Source organism: Stegodyphus dumicola, chromosome X2 (genome assembly GCF_044657685.1).
Source record: "Stegodyphus dumicola isolate Sdum_Otavi_A_Nest chromosome X2, ASM4465768v1".
Taxonomy (NCBI): domain Eukaryota; kingdom Metazoa; phylum Arthropoda; class Arachnida; order Araneae; family Eresidae; genus Stegodyphus; species Stegodyphus dumicola.
Window position 1 is genome coordinate 76,081,036 of NC_140781.1, and position 27,951 is coordinate 76,108,986.

General features: G+C 31.0%; 1 protein-coding gene across 1 annotated transcript; it reads left to right on the top strand.

Annotated features, from left to right (window-relative positions):
* Positions 1–469: 469 nt before the first annotated feature.
* Positions 470–26,078, top strand: LOC118184452 (uncharacterized). The gene is made up of 2 exons (XM_035354119.2): positions 470–800; positions 16,346–26,078. The coding sequence occupies exons 1-2, from the start codon at positions 680–682 to the stop codon at positions 17,356–17,358; spliced, it is 1,134 nt and encodes a 377-aa protein (XP_035210010.1). The 5' UTR covers positions 470–679; the 3' UTR covers positions 17,359–26,078.
* The last annotated feature ends 1,873 nt before the right edge of the window (positions 26,079–27,951 follow it).

The window sequence follows — 27,951 nt, forward strand, 5'->3', positions numbered from 1 at the left end:
ATATATATACAAGCAGGCAAAGATTAGACCATAAACTGAAAAAAAAAAGGCAATTAAAAGGGTAATTATTAATCAAACTACACTCAGCAGCAATGAGACTATATATATATATATATATATACACAAAGTTTATAAGAACAAACAAAAGTCTACTAGAGCAAAAATCTTCAGCCAAGCCATTCATCATGGCACTTGAAAAAAGAATTTGACGAAAGTAAAAATATCTTTTGGTAGCCTCATTCAGCTTTTCAAATAAGCTGTTGAGTGGGATGACGGATTCGTTATGGAAACAAATAGATGCTCTTCAGACAGACACGAAGCATTGTAAAACTATTTTGCAAGTAGTATCTTTTGCCTTTAGAATAAATTTCTTGGAATAGATTGTACTTTAGTAGTAAAACCAACATATCTGGAATAACCATTTTTAAACCCTATTGTTTAAAGATTTAGCAAACTCCGATGGCAACAAATATTTTCCCTTTTCGCGTCATGTATTTCCAATAGGTATAGAATGTTTAAGTAGACTTGTCCTATTTTTGAAATTAAACTCTGGTGTCGTGTTAATATTTTCGTTTAAATTTTAAATTATGAATTCTAGTCTTTGGCTAAGCATGCGCAGCTGGTTTGATATTTCTTTATGTAGGTAAAAAGTAAAATTTGAGTGATTGGAACTTCCAGAATGCGTTGTCATTTTGGTGATAATGGTGATGGAACAAATTCTCTTCCGTCAGGCTTAAATATTTGGAGCGCAACGAGTCATCAGGCTCTAAGTGTTTTGAAAAATATCGATAAATTTGATGGTAAGTGTATTGTTAAAAATGATTTTGATTTAAAGTGTTTTTGTTTAAAATGGAAATCAAAATCTAAGTTCAACTTTCAAAACTATAGGTGTATGATCATATGCTTAAAAATGTAATATGTATTTTTTCTCCCTGCTATGGTGGTAAATAAAATATATTTTAAAATTATAATTTTCATAATGCCGTTAACTTTTAGAAGGGTTATGTTTTCTTTCATGGTCCGTAGCAGTGTCAGTCTACACCTGCCAGAAAAAATACCCGTATACGCATAGAAAAAAGTTGTCCTATTTAAAAAAGTGAGATATAAATTTTAATTGATTTTTTTCCCTTCTGAATACTCATTCGTTGAACATTTTCTAGATTCTCAGCATTTTTTTTTTTTTTACCAGGCTTATTAGTTTAAAAGTGATGTTTTAAGCACAAAAATAAATAGATGGCAGAACTTTGTACCAGAAATTGTTTCCATACACATCTAAAAAGGGGATCCCTGTATTATTGGGAACACTTCACTTGCAATAATGGTTCTATGGCACTATTTTAGTTTGTAATCAGTTTTTTGTCTGAATAAATCGTGTTTTGTAGTATAATGTTTGTGTTTTAAAATTTTGGTGATTTCCTCTCTAGTCCACTGGTTATTTTATCAAAGCCATGTTCTGGCCATCCTAGCATATTGACCGTATGCAAAAAACTGTTTTGCAGTCTGGGAAAAAGAATCTTAGAATTACTACTTCCCAAATAATTGTAAACATCGAAAAATCTCTGCTACAATCTTCTGTCCATGAAGAATATAAATAATAATACATTTCGCTGATGAATATGTAAATAAGGATCAGATTTTTGGGGAAAATGTCTTATTCTCAAATGAAAGCAAATTGTGCACATTTAGAATTGAGGAAAAGAAGCTTGTAGAGGTGTTACTGTGGTCTGTAGATATATGGCAGCAAATGGATTTAGCAAACTCATTTTTATAGATTCCTCGATGGATTGGTATGTTTATTTAAACATTTTCAAAAACAGTTTGAAGTGAAGTGCCCAGCAAGCCCAATTAGAGCTTGTTGAAGATTTCTGGTTTCATATAGGTCTGAAGCATGTGGCATAAAATGTGAAGCCATGTTTGCTGTATAGTACAAAAGGCCAATTATGTACCGTCCTAGACGTCAATCCTACTGAGCATTAGTGGGATTTATTGGAGCGTAGGATTTGTCAGCACCTCGTAACCTCTAAAGAAATGCTAAAAAATGACACTGAATAAATGGAGCAAAATAACGAAGCTGATTTGGTCTATTCCAAATTGACTTTCAGGGGTTCTCAAGTGACAAGGTTATTTTACAAGTTACTGAAACCGTCGATAATTTAAATTAATACTGCTATGTGTAGGTAATTTTTCGGGTAGAGTTGACTTTAAGGTACCCCTTGTATTATCACGAAGTTGTTGTTTCGTTTTTTCGCCAAGTTGTATCATTTATGGTAACCTGAGTAGTTGAACGTTGTGAAAACACTATTATAACGTAATCGTTTGCATTATTCTGGGAAATTTTGAATCGTGGGATGTTTTGCAAAGGCTTTTGGGATGTGTGTTGCTTAGGAAGTACATTGCTTGTTTCATTGTTTAGACGGTACAATGGCTGAATGTAGTAGAATTAATTTGAAGTTTCTGTACGATTTGGGACGAAAGGGGAAAAGTGCATTAATTGAGTGAATTAATTGTATAAATGAAGGTTTACTTAGTAGCCATAGTCCGGAACTACGTAGTATATTTTTTACTCTTATTTTTGTTAATTTCTGTGGCGACACGGATATACGAATTGTAGTTCAGATAATTTTAGGAAGTTTTTGGATGCTGTTAAGGAATTTTGTGTGCCACAGACTGAAGATGAATGAATTTCTAAATAAGATAAGGGGATTTATGCTTTGTGTAGTGTTAAAATACATAACAGGTTTTTCCTCTTTTGTGTTATTTTATTTTTTGGTTTAAAATGTAGCTTATTGAGATTATCTATTTTTTGTTTGCCTCTACTGTAGAATTGGGTGCTCCTTTGACTTTTTAAGTGAAAATATATCGATGTGTACATGGACAAACTCAAGAGAGTGCGTAAAGCATAGTTTGTGCAGTTCGGGGATTCTTTTTTAAGTGAAAATAGTTTGATGTGTACATGGATAAAGTCTAGGGAGTGCACAATGTTATTTTTGTGCAATTCAGAGTTTTTTTAAGTGGAAATAAGTCGATGAGTACGTGGATACCGAGTTTGTGCAATGCTTTGACTAGTTATTTTGGCTTGCGTAGCGGCAATTTTTTCACCAAAAATCCCCGCTACACAAGCCAAAATAACAAGTCAAAGCAAACTCGGTATCCGTGTTTCGCCAAAGGGTACCCTAAAATATATTTTTACCAATTTTTCTGTTTCATTTCTGAAAAGATTGATTTTTTTTTGCTTGAAAAAAATTTTTTACTTTGTATAAAAAAAAATGACCTATTTTCACTTTTAAAAAAATCCCCGAATTGCACAAAAAATGGCATTGCGCACTCTTTTAACTTTATCCATGTACACGTCGACCTATTTTTACTTAAAATCCCAGAATTGCACAAACTTCCATTGCCCACTCCCTTACTTTGTCCATGTACGCATCGATATATTTTCGCTTAAAAAGTCGAAGGAGCACCAAATTCTACAATATAGGCAAAAAAAAAAAAAAAATACATAATCTCAATAAAATAGCATAAAAAAAGGAAAAACATGTTATACATTTAAGCACTATCAAAAGCAAATATTCACTTACCATAATTTCCGAGTTCACGTCATACACCCACAGCCACGTAAAAATCAAAATATTGGTCATACTCAAATGACTTTTTTCAAATCAAGTACTCTTTCTGATCGAAAGCTTCACATAGTGGCCATCTGAACCTTTCTTCCTACAAACCCATTCAAATCCATCTAAACGGTTTTTACATTCGACTAGCTGCATATCCTTCCAACATACAGGACACTTATATTGGCTACTAAGTAAACCTTCATTTACACACCAATCAATTAAAGCTCTTTTCCTCTTTTGCTCCAAATCGTACAGAAACTTAAAATTACAAATTAATCTTACTACATTCGGCCTACTGTCTAAAGAATCAATCAAACACACACCACAAAAACGCTTAAAAAACATCCAATCATTCAAAATTTCCGAGAATCATGCCCCCGATTACGTCACAATAGGATTTTCGTAACATCCAAGGCTACCATAAATGAAACAACAACTTCGCCATAATGCAAGGGGTACCTTAAACTCTACTCTATACAATATGGTATATATTAAGAGTCATTTTTGATTGGTCTATATTTTAGGTTGCCCCTTGGATTATTGCCAAGTTGTATCACTTCTTGTAACCTGAAGTAGTTAAATGTTATGGAAATCTTATTATGACATGATTGGTTCCATGATTGTGGTGAATTTGACCAATGGAAAAATGTTTGGGCAAAAATATATTTACGGGCACCCCTTGGCAATTTTTGGTGGTACATGGATACCGAGTTTGTGTAATTCTTTGGCTTGTGTAGCAGCCAAAGAATACACAAATTCGAAATAACAAGAAGTGCACAAACTCCTTATGCATGTACACATCGACCTATTTTCACTTAAAAAAATCGGCCGAGTCAAACGAGACATTGCGCACTTCTTTGACTTTGTCCATGTACACATCGAACTTATTCACTTAAAAAGGTCAAAGAAGCAGTCAACCAAAATATATGTATATTCTTAATAGGCTGGATTTCAAATCAAACAATGAAATAACATTACTGTGTCGAAAATACCGACTAACCTGTCAATGGAAATTTTTTCGTTTTCGATAACCTCTCTGTCACTTTCTTTACTATTGGAAGCAGTATTTTCTGTATCTAGAGCCGTACTACAGATTTCACTGTCCGTTGATTGATGATTGGGGCATTGTCGTTGCAATGAAAAACTTCTGTTATATCATCTTCATTTAGTACCGCTTCTCCACATTTCTTTACAAAAATCCAATAACTGGAAAATTTCACCTTTAGTTTGCGATGTCCGAAAACCTTCAAATTCGCGGCTATCATCTTCATCATCCTCATCATGAAATGTGGTAGCTGGCCATAAATTATGCCAAGCATTTTTAACATATCTGGAGACGCATCCTCCCAACGCGCATACGTAAAGCATAAAATTAAAGTTTGTGGCTTTGAGGTCTAGATTATAGATCATTCCGGATAATAGACGTCCGGATTACGGACTTTGTACTGTATAGATATGTTGTCCTCTATTAAAGACGTGTGTTATTTTGTTCCATTGGCTATATTCGTTTTCACATTGCTCTTATGATTGAATTTTAAATTAAGAATTAATTTGTGCCCCCCCCCCTTTTTTTTTCCCCAGGAGAGAGAGGTATGCTTTATAAAATTATAAGTATGCAATATATACAATTAAACAGAGAATGAGAGCTGTCTGAATAAACTACCACAAAAGGGTGTATTTTTTTGACAGGATGAAATTTAAAATGCTTATAAACAATTAATCAGGGTTAATAAAACCTAGCTGAATATTAAATATATATGTATCGGATTTATGGGAAAACTCAGATAACCGGCACTTAGCGCAATTTTTTCCGCCATCTTGAATCGGCGAAAATCGCCAAACCCTCAGAAGGATTTTTTTGACGCCAAGAGGGAAATGACGTGAAAAGATGCTTTACAAAATTTCCCTCTTGAGCCCAATATAGGAAAGAAACCCGTGCTAGGCGAAAATCGCCTGAGGCTAAATACAGTAACGCATTTGCGTTAAAAAAAGGTAAACAATGCACATAGAACTAATTTAGTTATTTAGTTAAGTTAATCTTCATACTTTTTTCACCTTAGTATTTTAGATTATGATATATATAACTCCAACATTATTACCGTTTATACTTCTCTTTTTAATTCTGACCATTAATTTCTACAATTATCCACAATAATAGTTAAATATGTTTAAAAATATAGTCTTCATATAAATGCAGTAAAGATCATGCAAATGGAATATTTATCACGCAAGTAACGTTAAAAATTTTAAAAGATCAAATATACATGAATTTACTATTTTAAAAAAAAATAAAACTTTCAGTTCACACATTACAAAAGAAATGTAATTCTGAATTGCATAACTGCAGGGAAACAAGATTTCTAACAATATATTTCGGTTATGTATTTGTTGCAAATATGGTGATGCAAAAATTTCAATATTTATATTCATTGCCATTAAAAACTAACATGAGTAACAACACAGCAGAAAAATCTATGAAGATAAATCTTATTCTCAAAGATTTGATGATATAATTTTAATTAACTTTTATTTGTTTTTCTGTGAAAGAATTTTGCTCAAGTTTTGTATAATAGTTTAAATTTTTTACTGATATACCGAGCTCCCCAAAATCCTCTATGTAAAGAAATCAGTGAAATATACTTGACTTAGAAAAGTAGCAGAATATTGTTTCTTTAATATTTTACATTAACTTATAAGCATTTTATTTCAATATAAACTTTATTAAGAGGGATTAAAAAATTGCTTGTATGATACAGAGTGTTTGTCAGCGAGATAGCAGTAAAAATGTTGCACACTAGTAGTTCGTCTAACAGATTTCTGTCATCTTAAGCAAATAACCCGCGGGTGCTTTTCTCATTCTAAATAATTCGTGTTAGGAGTACAATTAATTTATTTTAGAAATTAATTCCTGTTTGTTAAGGCTAGATAAATAACACCCATATACTTAAATGTTAAGTAAATAATTTTAAAAATGTGCCCATGCGAACGATAAGTTAAAAAAAGACCATATGTTATCTATTTTGTTGTACTAATTATAAGGGTAATTAATTTATAAGTTAAGTTATTTAGAAAATAATTTATAAGGTAATTAAACTGCAACTGGGAGCGCAGTATTAATATTATTTAAATAATTATGAATTAATTTGGTAATACTTAGTTATCTAATTTTTAAATCATTAATAATTTTAATAGTAATTTTATTTTCTAAAATGTTTTTAGTATAGCGAAAATAGCGGTTTATGGCAACTTGAAGCCCGTCTCCAGTAAATAATTATGATTTTATTAGTATTTAGACGTCTAATAGATTTTAATAGTCTAATAAATAATAATATTTTGGTCTAATAAAATAATTAAATAGCGAATGATCATACGGAACAACAAACAGCATATGAGCGTACGCACCACGTCTGCTGACAAAGTTACGTGATCAGCACGGCGATTCATCTACAAAGTCACATGACAGCCAAAGCAAAATATTTACATATAGAAAGAAAATATCCCTTCGCTTTTTCCTTTCTTCCTAGCGTAGTGAAGATATAAACTAGCAACCTAAACTGTCCTTCCACTTTATGGCGCGTATCGCCCAAGTTGGCAAACGCGATTTCAGGAAGTTCGCCAAGTGCCGGTTATTGAGAATAAAAATTGAAGATAACACAGTTAAAAAATTTATTTACATGCATACAATTTTATGTTTAATATACAGAGAATTATCATAAAATAATTGTTTATATTAAAGAGTCTCAAATAACTGTGTTTTTTCCTGTAGCTTTCAAATTCAATAACATTTATAAAATTACAGTGATTTTTATTACAGCAAAATAAAAATTATTTCATTAAACATTCCTTTTATATATTAGATTAACTAATGTTACATATAACAGCTTGTGAAATGTTTCCATTATGAAGAAAAAAAGGATCTTTCTCAAAAATCCTTCTTTATATATATAACTATATCAGTTCATTCTATAATTATATTTTGTGAAAATATTCTTAAACAATTGAAAAGAATGAAATTTCCTTCATTTTCAAATGATTATGAGACTGATTTTAATGCAAGACTGATAAAAAAGACATATTTAACATTAAAACAGAAAAATCTAAAAGAACTAAAACATAGACACCTTGGGAAAAAAATTGTGAGGGAAAAATTATAAATATTAATGAAAATAAAATTTTTATAGCACATAATTTTAGCAAAAAATTATAAAAATTCTATCATTATATTTTGCATACAGCCACTTTATTGAGATATTTATTTCTGTATTAAATATGTAAATTTCATGTTTCATTTCCTATTTATCTATTTCAATATCTTCTAATATAACAAATTTTGTCTCAAATCTCAGATAATGCATTAATTGTAGATTCAACAGTAATTACTTTCACAGAACATATATGAAACTAACAAGATGCTATTAATTTTGCACGAAGGCACTGTATGAAAGTAACAGCACTGAAATCTTGCATCCAATTTAAGGCCATGAAAAATGATATTTGACAAATAATATGGAAGGCTTATTTATATTTTTGATGCATTAGACATGAACCTGATTTAATCGGAAAATTTTTAATATGGTGATAGGCTGGAATAGCTTTAACTGCTTTTATAAGCTAAAGTATGTATAGAACAAAAGGTTTTAATGACAAGTAAATTTCCATCATTTGTAAATCATTATATATTAGAAAATACATTTTAACATGATACTAAAAACTAAGACATTTTATACATAAAAAGAGTAAAAATTAAAGACAGTTTTCATTTGGCTTTGCAGTGTCATCAAAGCTTGCTTCTTCTCCCAGCATAAATTCTTTGGTGGTACACAATACACATCTTAACTTTCTTACTACACTATCAACAATATTATTTTCAAATAGTAAATTAACTTATTCCAGTTCAGAGTTTGAATGCCACTGAAAGGTTCTGTGCACAGTTCGAATTTAAGAAAAATCTCTTTGCTGCAGACTTATAATTTCAGCTTAACCCCTTCGCACCAGGTAGCGCAAACGTGCGCTTATCGCGGAGGCCTGCAGTGTCGTACGCGAGCGTCTGTCCAGGGCTGGGGCTTTTTTGCTATTAATCCTAAATCCATGAAATTTCCGAAGTATCAACGCATTGTTTAATAATGCTCTATAGAGTATTTAAACGACTTATGCTTTATAGATATCTTTATATATACTTTAATTACCTTATTTCTTGTTTAAATGCATATTTTACACATTTTATTTTCATTACTGACTATTTTATGACTTTTAACATTATACATCTGAAAACTAAATATATTACTTAAAATTCTCTTTTCGTGTGAAAAATTTGAAAACAGGGATCTACACACAGTCCTACATTAAATTTCTTGCACTCATAATAACTCATTTGCCGTTTTAGAGGATTTTTCCGGGAATGTGAACAAATGAAGCATCGTCGTCTCATTTTCTTATCAGTCTCTTCTGAACAAAGTTTTGGAAAATGTCATTCAGTTAATTTGAGCGGATTTAATGATTTTGCTGATCTTGGTGTGATATTAACATTGGTGCTTTTAGAGGAATACCGATAAATAATTTGATTAACTAAATTAAGCCGATAATTCAGGAGAGGAAGATTCTTTTAACTTTTTTTGTTGAAAAGAGTATTGGCGTTAAATACAGCCATATCCATGATATAGAAGAAAAGCTTCTTATACCATTTAACAGTTTTTCTAAAAGATGGGTACTAAATAATGACGGAATCGCAAATTCTGCAAATTTTCTATTGTGGGTGACCATGGAGAAGTACTTGCTTTCGACGTACTTGGCATACAGATGTCTGAAATGTCATCATCATCATTAGATTCGCCAGATTCTGTATGATCATAATATATCGTAGTATCACTATCACTACTATCAGAATTTGTTTCAGAATCATTATCTGAAATATTTGGCATCATTTCTGCTATTTCATGCTCTGTTAAACATTTTCGACGCTTCGACATTGCAACGGTAAAAACAGAAAGAATTCACGTCTAACAAGATCTAATTATTTTCTAAAAACTGAACTGCAAACCGAAATACCCAATGCTTTAGCACAAATAAAACTTCTCTACTTGCAATAAACAACTACCACGTGCGAATAAAGTGCGATTTAAAGAGACGTCATAAATCACGCCATTCGGAAACATTTATTTCCCCTTTTGTTTATATAATCAAAAACACGTTTATGTGAGTCATGCTTCTCTTATTTCGAGTAGAAGGTCTAATGTACATGTATCTAAAACCATATGGACATACAGTGCCATCTTGTGGCAGAAATTATAGTTTTTAAAACATTCCAGGACACTGGCACAAATACGTGACAGTCGGGGCTGAACGGGAGAACGCTCTGGCATGCCTGCGTGTCGGCCGAGAAGTGAGTGTGTTCGTTGCTAGCACATAGACGTGACAGTCGGCGCGAAGGGGTTAATATTCTAATGGTTTACTTTTTTGAAATCGTACACTACAGCAATATCCATTTTACTTGGGAGAGAAGATTAATCATTTTTATCTTGTATCCTACCCATACATCTTTCCGAGTAGCTATGTACGTAGTAAAAAAAATGTACAGACATCTAAAATTAATGAGAATAGCTTAGTTATTTTTATTAAAATAATTTGTAAATTTTCTTTTAAGTGAAGTATCACATTTGAGAAAAATTAAATGTGCATAGCTATATACTTAAGAATACAAAGTTATTAAACCAAGTAATAGCATAATTAAATTAGTCCAAATGATATTTAATGCATCTTCTTATCTAGTTTAATATTTTCATTGAATATGTATTTAAATGCACTAGATGCCAATTAAGCATTTTATCATTTAGAATTCTAGTAAAAATAAGAAAAAAGCTATAATAAATTAAAAGTTGTTATTGGTTTCATTTCTCAGAATAAATAGAATAAAGTTTTATTTTTTCAATTAACTCCCCATGAACGTTTTGCGAAAATATGAACTAATAATGATTTGCTATTTTCAAACTTTATTCTCTCTTACTGTAATATTCAAAAAATAAAGGGCAGTATGCATATTTTAGTTCAGATAATTTTAGAAAGATTTTTCGATGTTGTTAAGGAATTTTGTGTGCCACAGACTGAAGACACGGTAATTTCTAAATATGGTAAGTCGATACAGGCAAGAGTCTTTAATCCGGACTCGTCGGGACTTCGGCGATTCTGAATTATAGATCATCAGTTTAAATCTGGTAAGATGGCATGCAGAAATTATAAAATTAAAAATATGAAACCATAATTTATGAAATAAAGAACAATTATGAAAGGTATCAAAATTTACCAAAAAAAGTTTAATATTTGTTTACTTTATTAAACATTTCTTTCAACGCGCGCATGCGTAAAGCATACAATACGCATAGTCGAAATTAGAAAATTGCAACCAGAAATCTATTTGTGTATTCGTGATATTTATAATGACGAGGAATTTGATTTAAATCATATCAAAGACGGAGTACATCGAGATAAAATACTACATTTAGTAAGGAATTATAAGGCAAATAAAATAAAAACATCTGCCCTGAAGGTAAGGATAGTGCTGACAGATCAACTTCCAATTCATTGTGCGCGGTGACGATTCCCCCCCCCCTCGCAGAGCAGCGTGAAATTGATAAAAGATTTCGGAATGGTTAGAGAAACAAAGGATATGCCTTTATCCATTCTTTGTAGCAATTCCACTTTTCGTTTGATGGACATCGAAACATACTTTCACTTTGTAGATCCTTTACATATTAGTAAATATATATCGGAGATTCTATTTGACATAATCGAAAGTTCAAGCTTACTTTTATAAAATTGCTCTAACAATCTGCAAAAAATAATAAGCCGGATCCAATTCGAAGATTAAGGAACAAAGCAATCTGCAACATCAACTGAAAAATAGGTAATTAGATGGTTTTAGCTTAGCTTATACCGTCCGTTATACATTAAACGCGCATGTTTAATGTATAACGGGACACCCGGATTGTGGGTGTCCGGATTAACGACTTTTGACTGTATTCCCTTTTTGTAGTGCATATATGTGATAACATATATTCCCCTTTTTATGTTATTTCATTGTGTGATTTAAAATGCAGTTTATTAAGCTTTGATTGGCTTCAAATTTTGTTCAATTTTGGTGATGTGTAATTTTGTTTTAACATGTATGACATCATCATTCTCATAATTTTTTTTAAGTGAAAATAGATTGATGTGTACATGGACAAATTCAAGATAGTGTGCAGTGCCGAGTTTGTGCAATTCTTTGATTTTTTTTTTTTTTTTTTTTTTTTTTTTCAAGTGAAAAGGGTTAGAGTAGTTTGAAGGGTGCCCCTTGTATTGTCGTGAAGTTGTTGGTTCATTTATCTCCAAGTTGTTTCTTTTATGGTAACCTGAGTAGTTTAATTAAGTATAGTTTAAGTATTAATGTTATGGAAACCTTATTGTGAAATAATCGATTGCGTGATTACCATAAATTTTGAATGACTGGAAAAAGATTTGTAAGGGCTTGTAATGTGTGTTGGTTAGGAAGTACATTGCTTGTTTTGTGGTTAAGAGACAGTAGAGCGGCTGAACGTTAATTGTTTTGTGGTTAAGACAGTAGAGCAGCTGAATGTTAATTAATTAGTTAACTAATAAGATTAATTTGAATTTTTGTACGATTTGGAACGTAAGGGGAAAAGTGCATCAATTGATTGCTGTGTAAATGAAGGTTTACTTAGTAGTCATTCTAAGTGTCCTGTTTGTTGGAAAGAAATGCGTATGGTTGAACATCGGAGGATACCGCCACTATGGAGGATATTTTTTATTCTTATTTTTTGTGTATTTATGTGGTGACGCTGATATAAGGATTCTAGTTCAGATAATTTTAGGAAATTTTTTAATGCTGTTAAGGAATTTTGTGTGCGACAGTCTGAAGAACTCGAAAATTTCTTAATAAGGTAAGTGGATATTTGCTTTGTGTAGTGCTTAAAAGCATAAGATGAATTTCCCTTTTTATGTTATTTTATTATTTGATTTAAAAAAGTAGTTTATTCAGATTATGTATTTTTTGTTTGACTGTACTGTAGAATTGGGTGCTCCTTTGACTTTTTAAGAGAAAATGGTTCAATGTGTACTTGGACAAAGGGAGTGCGCAATGCCAAGTTTGTGCAATTCTCTGAAGCTCAAACTTTTCTGCTTTAAATAACATTTAGTGTGGTACAAAACAATTTGAAAACCAATCTTTAAATAAATTTCCTATTACCTGAGCTCTTGGATTTGCTTCCCAATATACCATTAAGGTGTTTTTACTTACGCCTTTGTGCAAGAAGATTTAAAGATTCATAAACTAGCAAGGGTTTTGTCATAAAGTTCCCCGGCGCATTGCGGAACAAAAGTAGTGTTAGATTTCTTTAAATACCTTAAATCAAAGTGCAGTTTCTTCATTTTTTTGATATAAAGACTCTACTGGGCCTCCCCCCCCCACCAAAGCCCAGTTTCATCGGCATTGGAAACTTGATCTGCTGTGTATCCTTGCTCTTCTGTAATCTTCTGAATTTTTTCTGGATATGTTCTAGCAGCTTCATAATCAGCTGACTTAAATTCTTATGCTATGAATTGCAAAACACTTTTTGAAGTTTTCAAACCAACCTTTACCTGCCACAAAATCTGGATTGACAGAGGATACTACATGTTCTTTAAGGTGTTTTTAAATTTTGAGTGCTTTTTGTTTAATGATATTGCCATCTAATAGAGTTCTTTTTTGACAGCTATCATCAATCTAAATGCTGAGTGCATTTCAATCTTGTCAATTATTAGCACTGAAGGGGGACAGTTCGAGCTGCACATTTTACAGATTTCAAAGATCCTGCAGCAGACTGGACTTCCTATTTCTTTTTCATTTTTCTTAATAGTCCGGACTGTTGCTTCATTCAAATTATGACAGTGTGAGATGCCTTTAAAATTTTCCTTTTAAATGATGATCTAAGATTTGTGTCTTTACTTCCAAAGAAATGAATTTTTTCTTAAACCTTTTTCTTTTTTATCTTTGTCCGTACATTGGAACTGAAACTTAATGTCTTAAAGATGAAAAAGTTTTTCTTTAACACACTGCGGCTCGACGCAGACTGCTAGCCACCAGTGCGAGACACTTTTGTTTTCAGGCTACAGAGATGAACATTCAAATTTTATGACCTTATGTTGTTCATCTTCTATGATAGTGAGGTTTCGTCATTGTTTTCTGGTAATTGTGCTCTCTTGAGACTGTGTATTGTGCTATAATTGGAAGGTCATGGATGGAAACAATTTTTTCTGTTACCAGTTCCAAATTCAGCAGTCACTCTCTACCATGTGACTTGTCTCCCTGAGGACATTTGTTCGTATGGGAACCAGATCTTGGAAGACAATCAGCAAGACTTACTAAATAAGGATTCTTATGAGTTAAATAAGTATATGGATGCTTTGCTCAGTATGGGAAAACTTTGTGCGAAGTTTGTTAAAGTTCTTGGGATTTCTTGGGCAATTTTCTTATTCTGTTAGAGTGAAACCGTGTTACAGTATGCCATGTTGTAGGACGTCAACCTATACTGCAAAATAATCTTGTCCTAAAATCCAAAGGAATTTTTTTTAATCTCCCGATTTTTTTCAAACAAATTATTGGCTAAAAGGAAGTATAAGGAGCATGCAAAATTTGGCACGGTCATTGTTAGTGATTTTAATCTGGTAATATTACTTACTGGAGTAAATGCCAAGTTTGTACAGTTCTGTGATGTTTTTAGAGCAAAAATAGATGACCGTTTACATCTAGAGAAGTACAATAATGCGTTATTTATTATAATATGTAATGTTTAATGTATGTACTGTCAAATTTGATAGATTCCCTGATGTTTTTTTTTTAATTGAGAACGAGACAACTACATACATGGCAAGAATAACAGTAATGTGTAATGTATTTTATAATCTTTATTTAATAATTCAAATTTGCATTTTTATTTTCTTTTAATAAATTGAGAATGTTTGCTGACTTGCGATAAATATCAGAATTTGGCTACAAAATGTAAAGTGACACTGAATTGCCTTGTATTTTCTTAATGCCAATAAGCTGTTTCGATGCTGAATAATCTTTTTCCTCAATTTAAAAATAAGTAACCTAATGAAGAAAATCTGTGTATACATAATATAATGTATAAAATGGCCATCCCCTTCAATGGAAATCTTCGATGTTATATAAAGCAATCAAATTACATTGATAAAATTTGACTCTTTTTATTAAATGTCATACCTGCAAATTTGCATCTGCAATTTACAGTTATCCCCATTTTCTGTGAGAAGCTGTTATGTTTCTTGCACAGTATTTGTGTAAGTAAATATGAAAAAATATTAAGTAAACCAAATATGGCTTGCATTTCAATATAATCTCTTCATGTGAAAAGGCATTTCTGCCAACATTTCTATAGGGCATTAAATCCCTGTGAGAAAATTCCTTCATCATACTTTAAAAACTAGTCATCAGCAGCATTTGTGATATTTTCATCAAGTGAAAAACGCTTATCACAAAGGTCATTGTCTAGCTTTTTAAGTAGGAAAAAGAAACTTGAGTATGGCATGTAAGATAATACTTAAAATGTTGCTGCAGTAATAGCAACTGTTCCCCAACAGAGATGGTTATTGGGCATTGCATGGTAATAAAAACATTCTTTTGTCAACACTTCCCATAACATGAATACAAGCCAGTTTTCCTTAAAGAGTCATCCATAAGAGTATTCTTTTCTTAAGCAGATAACTTTGTCATATTCTAAATAATCTTGTATGTTAATTTTATTATTGTGCTTAAAAAGCAGATTATATGAAAGTTATTATGCAAAAGTCATGACTTGATGTTTCTGTCGATACTGAACACTTGCAAAACTTTTACATGTCTTTTCTTGAAACAGTGATTTTGCAGATTCATAGATTTAGCATGGTACCAGTGAAATGTAAGCATAACATAATGCTTGTTTAGTTACTTACGAGTACATTGTGTACAGTCTGGCTTATCCAAATGAGGATTTTGCTGTGAATTGGCGAGAAATGTTTATTTTGCTATCTTTTTCGTTTATAGATACTATTCTGTTCATAAATAACCATCAAAAGAAGCATTTTCTAAGAAATGACATGTTTTGAAGAAAAAAAAAAACAAATATCAGTTTGGCAGATATTTGCATTTTTATAGCCAGGGAACAAACACTGTTCAGTAAAATGACTAGTATAAAAGCATATGATTCTGTGTATGTGATATGTATATGTGTCAGTGGGCTATTTTTTAATACAGTATTCTTTGCATGTATAAGCCTTACACTTAATTTTTTAATTCTCATTTTCAAAATGTAGTGAATTCTAATGTAATAAATCTAGTAAGTTATCAATTTGTGTATTTAAGCTGCACCCTTGATTTTCATCTGCTTTTTCATGGGGGGGGGAATGTGGCTTATATACAACATAACATAATGTGGTAACTAGAAAATACACCATAAACACGGCAGTTTTGCCGCATGTTGAAATTAAGGATGCAGGTCATTTGAAAGTACCAGAAATATATAAAAAAAGCTTATAGTTACAGCCTTTATTAAAAAATTTAGTAATTGATCATGTACAGTGAGTGCATAATTGTAAGTAAGATCATGTAAATTTTTGTATTTTTTATTCAAATAATTCTTTGTATTAAAAATCTAGTCTCTCTGCCTTTTGTTTTGCATACTAATTCTGTATTATAATTCCAGATAATGATTTTACTACTAGTGGATTATCTGACTTGCAAGCCCTTGACTCTGTTTCATCATCTCAGAAAAGAAAGATATTCGATTGTGAGCGAGATGATTTTGAGGAGAGGTTTTATAAAATTCAAAGAAGAAAACAATTGCAACAGGTGACTGCCAGAGCTAATCTGGTTGTAGATGATAACGATGATGAGTTTGACGAAGAAGATAGGATTTATGAACAAATGGATTGGATAGAGAGAGAAAATATTATTGGTACTTGTGCTCAGGAAAATAATGAAGATGAACAATCATTTCAAAGTATGAATGCAACTGCTACTCTTATGTATGTCCCTAAATTAAAATGGAAAGAAGAAAGACGTCGACTTTTAAGGATTTCAATGGCTAAGATACGGGGTGTTGAAGATCCTGAAACTTACCTTCGTCGTTCCGTCCTAATAAACAATACTGTTAAAAGGCTTCAAAGAGATATTTCAGTTAATTATCGGTGCCATGCCGTAACATCATCGTCGTCATTCTTTCATGAAAGTGTGGCTTATCCAAATGAAAATACTGACAGCTGGGATTTTGAAAAAACTGATGTTAATAAGGAACAAGTGCATTCTGAAACAGCTTTTGATTTTGAATATGCTGCTTCAGTCGTGAATAATAGTGCTCCTGCCAATTTTAGTGAGCTTCAAGTCCAGTCAGATATATCTTTGAACTCTCTGAATTTCCATGTATCATTTGCATCATTTTCTTCCGAAAAACCTCACAGTGCTTTTCATCATGAAGTTCTACATTCTTCTTTGAACAAAAATATTTTTGATGAACAAATACTAAATGAAGGGTCACTTTCTCCACGAATTGTGAAACAACCAGCTCCTATTCATATGTTTTCTTCTCAGCCATGTGGTTTGCAATATAGAAACCCAATCCATGATGAAGATAATAACGAATATCATGAATCATCTGGCTCATCATCCCTTATTGATTCTGTTGTTTATCACAGTTTAATGGCTTCTCTTGAAACATGATTATTTTTGATGAAATAAGTCTTATATTTTCCAAAGCCTTAAATTGATATATATTATATGAATATGCCATTTGTGATCAGTTTTATATTTATGTTAAAGGAAAGTTTGTGAAAGTCAGATTTGAATGTAAATTTCATTATTCGCAATCCAGTCCATAAAGATGATAATAGCAGTTATCTTAAAGCAACTGTATTAGAGGTACAATCCTTTTGAATCATGAAGATAATAGTTATCATAAAGCAACTATCTCATTGCTCTTTCTGTATTCTTTTGTATATTAGAGATACTATGCTTTTGAATCATGAGTATTTTTTATAAAATTACCAAAGTTTTGTGTTGATATGCATTATATAAATACGTCATTTATAATTTATTTTACATTTGTGTTGAAGTTATATGAAGATCATATTGGAGGATAAATTTTGATAATTCATTTCATTCATTTTTCTGAGCACTGATAATTATATTCACATATTTTCATAATTTTTCATTCATATTTTTAAGTACCAGTAATATAAATATTCTGATATAAAACTTGTTTAATAAGTACTTATTAATTTTTTTAAGTGTTGATATTAAATGTGAATTATGTTTATTCTGTGTAAAGTTTTAAATAATATGGTTCTGCATAGATAGTAAGATATAAAATTTTATTCCATTTTAATTTAAAAAAAACTATGCGCTTGAATCATGAGTATTTTTTATAAAATTACCAAAGTTTTGTGTTGATATACGTTATATAAATATATCATCTATAATTTATTTTACATTTATGTTGAAGTTATATGAAGATCAAATTGAAGGATAAATTTTGATAATTCATTTCATTCATTTTTCTGAGCATTGATAATTATATTCACATATTTTCATAATTTTTCATTCATATTTTTAAGTATCATTAATATGAATATTCTGATATAAAGCTTGTTTAATAAGTACTTATTAATTTTTTTAAGTGTTGATATTAAATGTGAATTATGTTTATTCTGTCTAAAGTTTTAAATAATATGGTTCTGCATAGATAGTAAGATATAAAATTTTATTCCATTTTAATTAAAAAAAACTATGCGCTTGAATCATGAGTATTTTTTATAAATATATCATCTATAATTTATTTTACATTTATGTTGAAGTTATATGAAGATCAAATTGAAGGATAAATTTTGATAATTCATTTCATTCATTTTTCTGAGCACTGATAATTATATTCACATGTTTTCTTAATTTCTTTCATTCATATTTTAAGTATCAGTAATATGAATATTCTGATCTAAAACTTATTTAACAAGTACTTATTAATTTTTTAAGTCTTGATATTAAATATGAATTATGTTTATTCTGTGTAGAGTTTTAAATAATATGGTTCTGCATAGATAGTAAGATATAAAATTTTATTCCATTTTAATTAAAAAAATCCTGAATCTTTACATTCATATATTCATACTTAAATTTATATTTTGAAGTGCTGTATAAGTGTTTTTAGTTACTGACTCTTCTAATATATTTTACAGTTTAAAGATTATTTGTTATTGATAGATCTTGTAAAAAAAATACCAGTTTTAAATCTTTTATGTGCAATCAATTTGCTTTCAGTATTGAATTTAGAATGTTTTTTAAGAGGGTAAAAAGTCAATAATAAGACTTGTGAACATAATTAGTTTTCAGTTATTGTAGCATTTGTTCAGTTTCTTACAACAGCACACAATTTCATTTTTGTTTTATATCTGGAATATTCAAGTTTTCATGTATCTTACAGAGTAAAAATTATTAGAATTTAAGAAAAAAATAAAGCTCATCCTGGTTGAAATTATTTGCATTGTCAAATTAAAATGATGTCAGAAAAATCCTCTTAATTAAAACTTGGAATGAAATTCGTTAACACTATTATTCATGATCATCTAAATATATTTACTCAGAAAAGCTGGGCAGTTTTTTATTAATGTGGGAAATTACATATGTTGGAAATCAAAGACGTGTCACCTATTGTTTATCTAGGCTCATATTTTTGTTGCCTACAATTTGGTGGTAAAATAGTGAACTAGGATAACTGATAAGTAATAAAAACATCTAAAAAAATAATTAGATGCAGTTCAAAGTTAAGCTTATATTTGACAGTTCATATGTTTGTGTTAGGAACAGAATTGTTTTAAATTATTTGGTTTTTTGCTTTATTAATGTAAATTTAAATTCATCTGTATTCAGTCTTTATATTCCACCAACAATTAGCAATCAGTTAAGTGTCCTTTTTGGAAGGATGTTTTTTTTTTAAGTTATTCAATAAAAATTAATCCAGAATGCTAAACTTCTGATTAATTTAAAATCAAAATATAAGTATTTATCTATTTTCAAATCATAGCACAAATGTAGTATCAGGTAAATGTAATGTATAATTTTGATAGAAAAGAATGCTACAATAATGGATGATAGTTCAGATTTCAATTGGTAGATGCAAAGATGGTGCATAAATAACACAAAGCACAAATTGACAAAATAAAATTAATAATTTGTTAAATGTGCATTCCATTTTTGTTCATATGTTCAACAATAACATGAAGGGTTTGTTCAAGAATTGTAGCAATCTAGCATATTACGCTTGCTTTCAGTTATGCAGAGTTTGTATGTTTACAGACACGAATTTTCAGGAATTCCCATATGCATAAGTCGCGGGGACTCAAATCCAGAGAACAAGGACACCAGGTGTTTGGAAAGGTCAAAATTACCTAATCGTTTAAAAGATAGGTTCAAAGGAATTCCTTCACTTGTCAGTCAATATGGGCTGTTGGGCCATATTGCAACAAGACTAGTCTTTAAACATTCTTATCCTTTTCAGACAGAAATGGTTTGCTGTGCCAGGAGTTTGCAATAACAAGTGCTCATGACAGTATACTTTTTAGGACCATGAGTATTCTTGAAGAAAAGTGGACTCAAATAAAGTTCGCAGTAAAATCACAATCATGTAAGAATGCAGGTGTTCAGGTACAGTACTGGGACTTGCAGTAGCTCGTATGCAACAGTTTTGAGGACATCTAGGACATCATTTGAGCTGCATCTAGGACAAATATTCTGTGACCACAGAATATTCCAGGCTGTGCACTATCAACAGCAAGTACGTCCAAAAGCCAGCAAGAAATATTAATGTGTTTTTGCACCATGGGAATCTTGTACGGATATTAAAGAATGTATTGCCCGGTCATTTTAACAAAAGCGCTATTTAAGACAAAACATAAAAGGCCATATCATATCCAAATCACGTGATTCTTTGAAGAATATCATAAATAGGATGCTTTGTCAACCACAGCAAATATGACTTAGATCATTTGAAACTTACCATCTTCCAGGCTGCACATCTAACTATACAGTCTTTTTAAATTCAAGTTATATTTTTCAATCCTTTCTTCGATATATGCCCTTTTCTTAAGGCCCTTCGAATGCCAATATTCTCACAGTTGTGATAAAAACAACAAGCTCAGTCTCTCTTTTCCCCCCACCTAAAGATATGGTGAATGATTTAATGGCATTTACAACTGGTATTTTAAAGGGTGTCTAATTTAATAATGACCTTTGTACATTGGATTAAAAATGCCATCTAGAGGTTGAAATTTCAGCTATTTTAATTGCAGGTATTTTCCTGTTGTCCATACAGTGTGCATACCAATTTTCAACATTAAAATCTCACTACTAGAAATTGTGTGTTTGCAGATTGCTTTATTATGCAAATGAAATGCATATTTGGGGATGATTTTCCCAAACAAAAAAGTCATATCTTTTGATAAATTGATGATTTTTAATTAACTAATGTAAACAGCAGTACTGAATCTACCAGTTCATCAAAAACAGTAGTAATGCAACAAATGGAGATTATAAATACCATATTTTATAAGGAGCTGAATATGCTGACAGTATGATTTGATGTGTTCAAACTACGCCTTCACATGGGTATTACATTTTCATTTCCCTTTAACCAAGAGCATTGCCTGTTAATAAATAGACATATTGCAAAAGGACCTAGTACCAGTTTTGTTTATATATAAAATAATAACCTAATCACTTTGGCAACTTCTTCTGCTGTGACGTTGCAGTTTTTACTAGCCAATTATAAATGGCAGTTTTGTGTCGTCTTTTGAGATATTCTATGCTTCTATTAGGAAAATAATATAAATATTTGCCTCAAGTAAAATTCTTCCTGCTGTCTCAAATATGTTTATGTTGCCTAAAATTAAATAAGGCAGATTGGTGCTTGTTATGTTACAATTTGAATCTGTTTGCAGAGTAGAAATTTAAGACATTCATTGAAAATGTAAATATAATGATTTAACTGAGTATTCCTTTCGCCGTCTTTTTTTCAATTTCACTTATGTTTCAGTGTCATTCATATTAAAGTGCCTATAAATGAATGCATTGAAATTTAAACATGAATGAATGAATTCAGTATCTGCATAATTAATTTAATTAACCTAATGATAATTCAAAAATCAGTTACTAAAAATGTTGATCAAATCAGTGTTTTGTTACACATACCAGTGAAGTTCATAGGCTTGGCTGATTAGCTCTACCTGTGTTATTGATGTTATGCTACAAGAAGAAATCAATGAGTAAGTCATAAATTTCCATGATGTATTTAAAAATAGTAGCAAGCTCTTTCCATATATGTTAATAGGGAGTAGAACCATCCTAATTCATTTTATTCATTTTGTTAATCACGAGGTATTAATGAAATGAATATCATCATCTGTGGTTCAATTCAAAAACACCTGTAATTGGACTCGATGATTACAAGAAAGGAGCAACATGCTATCCTCTTTTTTTATTTTTATTTATTTTTTTTTTTTTTTTTTCTTTTCTTGTTCAGAAAAGGAAAAAGTTATTAATAAAGGAATCTTCCCTGTTTATGGAAAGAAGTCTTTGTTTTGTAAATCCATGCAAAAGTGGTGCAAGAAAATGTTCTTTTTTTTTTTTTTTTTAAATTGCAGTGTGGATCAAAAATTTTAATGTGGCTGGGACATCAATCCAAAGAATTTTATACAACTGGTATTTGAACATTGATGTAAAAATGAGACAAGTGTTGTAAATAATTTTGAAAATTATGTTGAGAAATATTTTTAGGTGATTAATCTCGTTTAAGGTATTTGGTAATTGCCTTTTGTAACTTACCCTCACATTCAACAATATTTGTAACAAATTAAAAAAATAATTTTCACAGATACATAAAGAAAACACATCTTAAATCAACACAAGAATGTGTGTTAATCTGAAACGAGCAAACTGAAGTCAAGTCTCGGCTTATAGAGTATTTTTATTATTTCATTGTAGAGACTATGTTTTCATTATTTCAAGTGCACTAACCTGTAGGCCTTAGATGCATTGGAAGAAATTCTGTTTTAGTATATGTAATAAGTTGGTCATTTGGAGGAATGTAAGTCATCTGAAAATATTGACTTGTAGAGCCATTTGGGTAAGAAAGCAGAAGTACGAGGGCTATCCAGAAAGTAGATTACGTTTTGGAATAAAAAAATAAACAAAGTATAGGAAACAAATTTTATTATATACAGATGAAAGCCACACTCAAATACTACTTTTCTACATAGTCACCATACAAATTAAGGCATTTATCGTAGCGATGTACGAGCTTGGAAATTCCTTCGTCGAAAAATTCGGCCGCCTGCGCCTTCAACCACTTCGTTACCTCTTCTTGCAGCTGGAATCCATCTTGCAGAAAACTTGTGGTAACCAAGCTTTTCGCTGATGATTTCGTGCAACAAACTTCGCGAAATTTGTGGAAAACTCAAAGAAAGTTCCGTTATTGTGAAATTTCGATTTTCACGGACTTTAGCATCGACTTTTTCGAGAAGTTCGGCGGTCACTATGCTGGGTCTCCCACTTCGATCTTCGTCGTGAACATTGGTTCGGCCATTTTGAAATCTTATGACCCACTGACGCACTCCACCTTCAGTGATAATGTTGTCCCCATACACTTCACGAAGCTGCCGATAGATTTCTATCGGTTTACAGTTTTTTGCAGTCAGAAACCTTATTACTGAGCGCACCTCGCAGCTCGCGGGATTTTCAATTAACGCAGACATTTCAAACCGTCACAGTATCTGAACGGAGCACAGCACGAACCTCTTACTAGCACGGCTAGATGCAGACTGAGCTGCGCAACGCTCTGACCCCAAGATGGCCGCGCTAGCCCCGCCCCTAGCGGACACAGACGGAAACGTAATCTACTTCCTGGATGGCCTACGTATTAATAGAGGATGAGTAGTCTGGCAAGGTTATGGCATGATGAGAATCATGAGAGAATTTTATGATCAAAGAAATTCAGACCTTTTTCTTTAAATGCAGAAAGATGAAAAGTTACTTCAGTTCCAGTTGCTCAACATAGATGCATTTTTTACAGCACTCATGTTACAAGTGTATTTGTATGTCACGCTAAGGCTGCAATCACACATCGGTTTGTTTCGGAAGAACAACTGTTTGGAAGAATTTTTCTGTTTTGTCACAACAGCCAGTCACCATAGATCGCTTTGGGGTTAACACAGGGGAAACTGGTTCCCCATTACAAACAAGCTGATTGGTTGAAAACGAACAACTCGCAATTTTTTTTTGGAAAGGAAGGAAAGGGTCGCAGTCTTTCTTTCAGTAGTAAACCAGGCAGAAAAATTGTCCGAAACAGTTGTTCGTGTGAAACAAACGCCATGTGATATGGGCCTAATTGCACTAAATTGTGCTGCTTGATGCCACAGTTAATAGGATAATATTGGAAGTGCCATTTTATATTTGTGTTCTGCTTTGTTTTTTGGGATAAAGTTGCTCAAAATTTAGTAGCTTTGCCGATTGAATCGTAGTTGTATTAATGGTATGTGTTTAATAATTTTTAAAAACTGCATGCAACTTTGAGTGTCAGAAAAACAATGTATTAATATACATTAGTATTATTTTCTGTGTTGTCCAATCTTTGGTAGTGTTTTATGTAAAAGCTGATATAGTATTGACTTTTCACAAGTTTCATGCATATTATAATATTTTTCATGCCCTGATCAGCGCTTAGTATGTATACAGTCAAAAGTTGTTAATCCGGACTCGTCGGGACTTTGGCGATTCCGGATTATGGGTATCTGAATTAACGACTTTTGACTGTATTTGAATTCTGATCATCACATAAAATTTCTTTTTGCATTTCAAAAGTTTGCTATTCTGTTTTCATCAGAATTCATGCAGGAGAGAAATAAAAATTCCCTTCATCAGTTTGCAGCTTTCTGTGCTGTATTTTTCTAAAGCTTTTGAATTAATTCTATCTTTTGAAATATTAGTGCTATTTACAGTAAATTTAATGTTCCCATTAAGACTGTTTACACCAAGCTAATCAGTAAAGTATGACCAAAAGGAATCTTAATTATTTGAGTGAGTGAAATTTAGCATAGGAAAAACTGTTAAATTATTCTAAGTGTAGGAAATTGACATGTAACGTTGATATCAATAACATAAGTTACAATAATATTGTGTGAATTTGGCTTTTATAGATCATGCATATCTGTGTGGATGAAGATAAGCTACTGTGACATATTTTACCAATATTTAGGCTGGATTCCCCCCCACACACACACACCCAAAAAAAATGTGAAAGTTTCTTTTTAAGGGTGGTATCATTTTTTATGAAGTAGTTTCCATATATTATGATGAAAATTGGATTTTATGCGAATATACTAGAGCCCATTCAAAATACTTCCGTCATAACAGTATGGCAGAAGAACTTAACCAAGAAGCCTTTTCTCCCTGTTGTTAACTGTGTCAATTTGAATTGGTTAATTTTTTGGGCTGGTTCAACTTAATCATATTTTATTTTAAATATTAACTTTGTTTTAACCTGCAACTAATTGAACTTCATACAATGTAACTTTGGAAGATTTTATAAGCATATAAACAAGTTATAAGTTTTGTGGGAGTTGTTTTCTTAATGATTTTAAATATCTGAATTTTTAATGTGAAGCGAAGGGCTGTGTACCCTTTCTAACAAGTGTTCTAGTTAATACTACAATTGCTTAAGTAATTTTATTGTAAATAAGAAGTGTTTAGTTTGCATTATATGTGTTAAAAATGTAGTTGGTAAGGCTTTTATTTAAAAAGTTATTTGATAGAAATTTATAATGAATTTTGATTTTAGAGTTTATAAATATGTAAGCAGTTTTTGATTATTGATACAGGAGGATAGTATTATGGAATTTAGATTATATAGCACTTCAGCTGTTTTGTGATGAAATGGCTATGGAAGTGTAAATATATATTAAGTTCTAAAATTTTTTTGTCGAGATTTGCACAACTGCTTTCTTTCTTATTGTGAATGCATGTGTATATAATATAACTAATATATATATAAATATATATACCAAAAAGGTTTTTAAGCATTTTATCTAGTGGATATTTTCTCTATACTTGTGGCGTTTTTATTTTTTATATTATGTATTCTTGTAAATGTGTTTCTTGCACCAGATTTTAATTTTACGATGTACAGATTTGTCCATTATGTTATAAAGTTGTTTCTGTGAGAATATAATATAGGCAAAAAATATATTGAAATGTAAAAGAATTTGATATAAATATATATTGAAACTTTATTATTTTTGCATATTTATGACTTTCATACAGCAAGATATGTTTTGCATGCTGCATTGCTTATTGTTCTGAAAGCCAGATTTTATAAATAAATTCTTTAAACTTTCTAACTTGTTTTCAATAGAACACATTAATACATTTTAATCAGAGTTGAGCTTTGAAATTTCAGATGTTTTTTTTTTTTTTTTTTTTTTTTTTTTTTTAAATAAGGATTATTTTGCTATATTCATTTGTTCAGATTTTATGTATCACTGAATATTTTTAAAGATTACAGATTTCAGAATAATTAGTTAAAACTAGTTATTCTCATGCTTAGGAGTCAGTAATCAAATACAACTTAGTTTCATGTTTTAATTTATGTGAATAATTAATAAAAGCAAAAAATGTAAAACTTTAAATATCAAGCTAATTTAATTCATTTCTGCTTTTGAGAATTAATAGTTTTTTAAACAAAATGCTGTTATAAAATTTCATAGGTTGATTTAACTGTAATTTAAGTATGCAAGAGAGAACGCAGATTTTAAGAAAGTGTTTGAGACTGTAAATGATTCTTTTGTAAAAATGTATTGAAGTATTTAATAGAAAGAAATTATTTACAAAATAAATTTTGTGCTTTAAACGAGAAATGAGCAAGGCCTGATATATTCAGAAGCATGTGCCTTGGTCCTTCAAATCATCCTGTATTATATAAAATATGTAAGTTAATGTATTTCTCTTAATTCCAGGTTTTAAGAATATGAAATTAAAAACTGGCTAAAATGTTAAAATTTGGATTTTAGATTTTATTCCCTTTTTTTAAAAGAAAACAGCAAACAGTGAGAAATACGATATAAAAAAGAACTATAAATCTTTTATATAAAAATGTACATTATTAAATTAAGGTTCATAAAGAGCAAGATGGCACGATTTTTAAACTGTTCTAAATTTAATTTTGAATATGATAGATACATAAATGACCCATCAAAAGAGTTGATTTTTCCTTGCTTGAAAGAAATTGATGTTTTAATTCTACATTTCATTCATATACCTAATTATTGAAACTATAAGCAATGGTATTGCATTAGTTTGTGAAATCTTTGTAAACTAATAAAGGTTTGTTGTGAAAACAATAAGAATTCTTAAGCTCTTATTAAGCTTAACTTAAGTATTTGAAGTTTAACTGAGAAAAAAGATTTGAATCCGGTTTAAAATCTATCAGGTTTATTTTACACCGAACTGAAACCATGAAAATAAAACGCACAAACAGGCGAAATGTACACTTTTGTTTAAGTCGCTCGCCAGATGCCTTTAAATAATTTTAAAAAATAAATTTTTTATATGATTTTACATTAAAATTTGATCTTTACAAGTAGTTTTAAAACCTCGTGTAAAAATTTGCTATAGAATTTACAGGGTGCGGCAGCATTCAAAGGGTAATTTGACTTGATTAGCACAATGACATACTGCATGAATTTGTGTAGTAATTGTTGCAAATATGGCGTATTGTAACCCCTTTTCTGCATTATATGTCCTCGGAATAATTTAACTTTTACATGAGGATATTTTAAAGGGATCTAGCAATTATTTCTACTTAGTTTTTCACTGCTACTGTTTGTATTAAAACCGGACTGTTCCAGCCTAATTAAGATGCAAAAACGAAACTCGAGGTTACGTCATCAGGAAAGTTGAGTCGTGTCGACAGCTGATTGGCCGCCGTGAGATGACGTCATGTGTACTTCGTGTATAAATATCGCATAATTTCAAAGGGTAAAGACGTCGTGCCGGCCACCAATCCGACATCGATCTGCCTGATAAGATCTGTCTGCGATCTCTGACTTACTGACTTCCTTTCACAATGAATGCTCAGTAGCCACCGCGTCTTGCCGGATTATGCCATTGATTGCTGCGACTTTATGGTTATGCCAATACTTATTTTAGATTGCGTTTTGCGGCGCGTTTATTATTTTTAATTTTGATTTGGTTGCTTGTCTATCTAGTTACCCC

Coding starts and splice junctions, on each gene's coding strand:
- LOC118184452 (XM_035354119.2), top strand. CDS start 680: ATGCGTTGTCATTTTGGTGATAATGGTGATGGAACAAATTCTCTTCCG. Junction 801..16,345: donor AAATATCGATAAATTTGATG/GTAAGTGTATTG, acceptor TTATAATTCCAG/ATAATGATTTTACTACTAGT.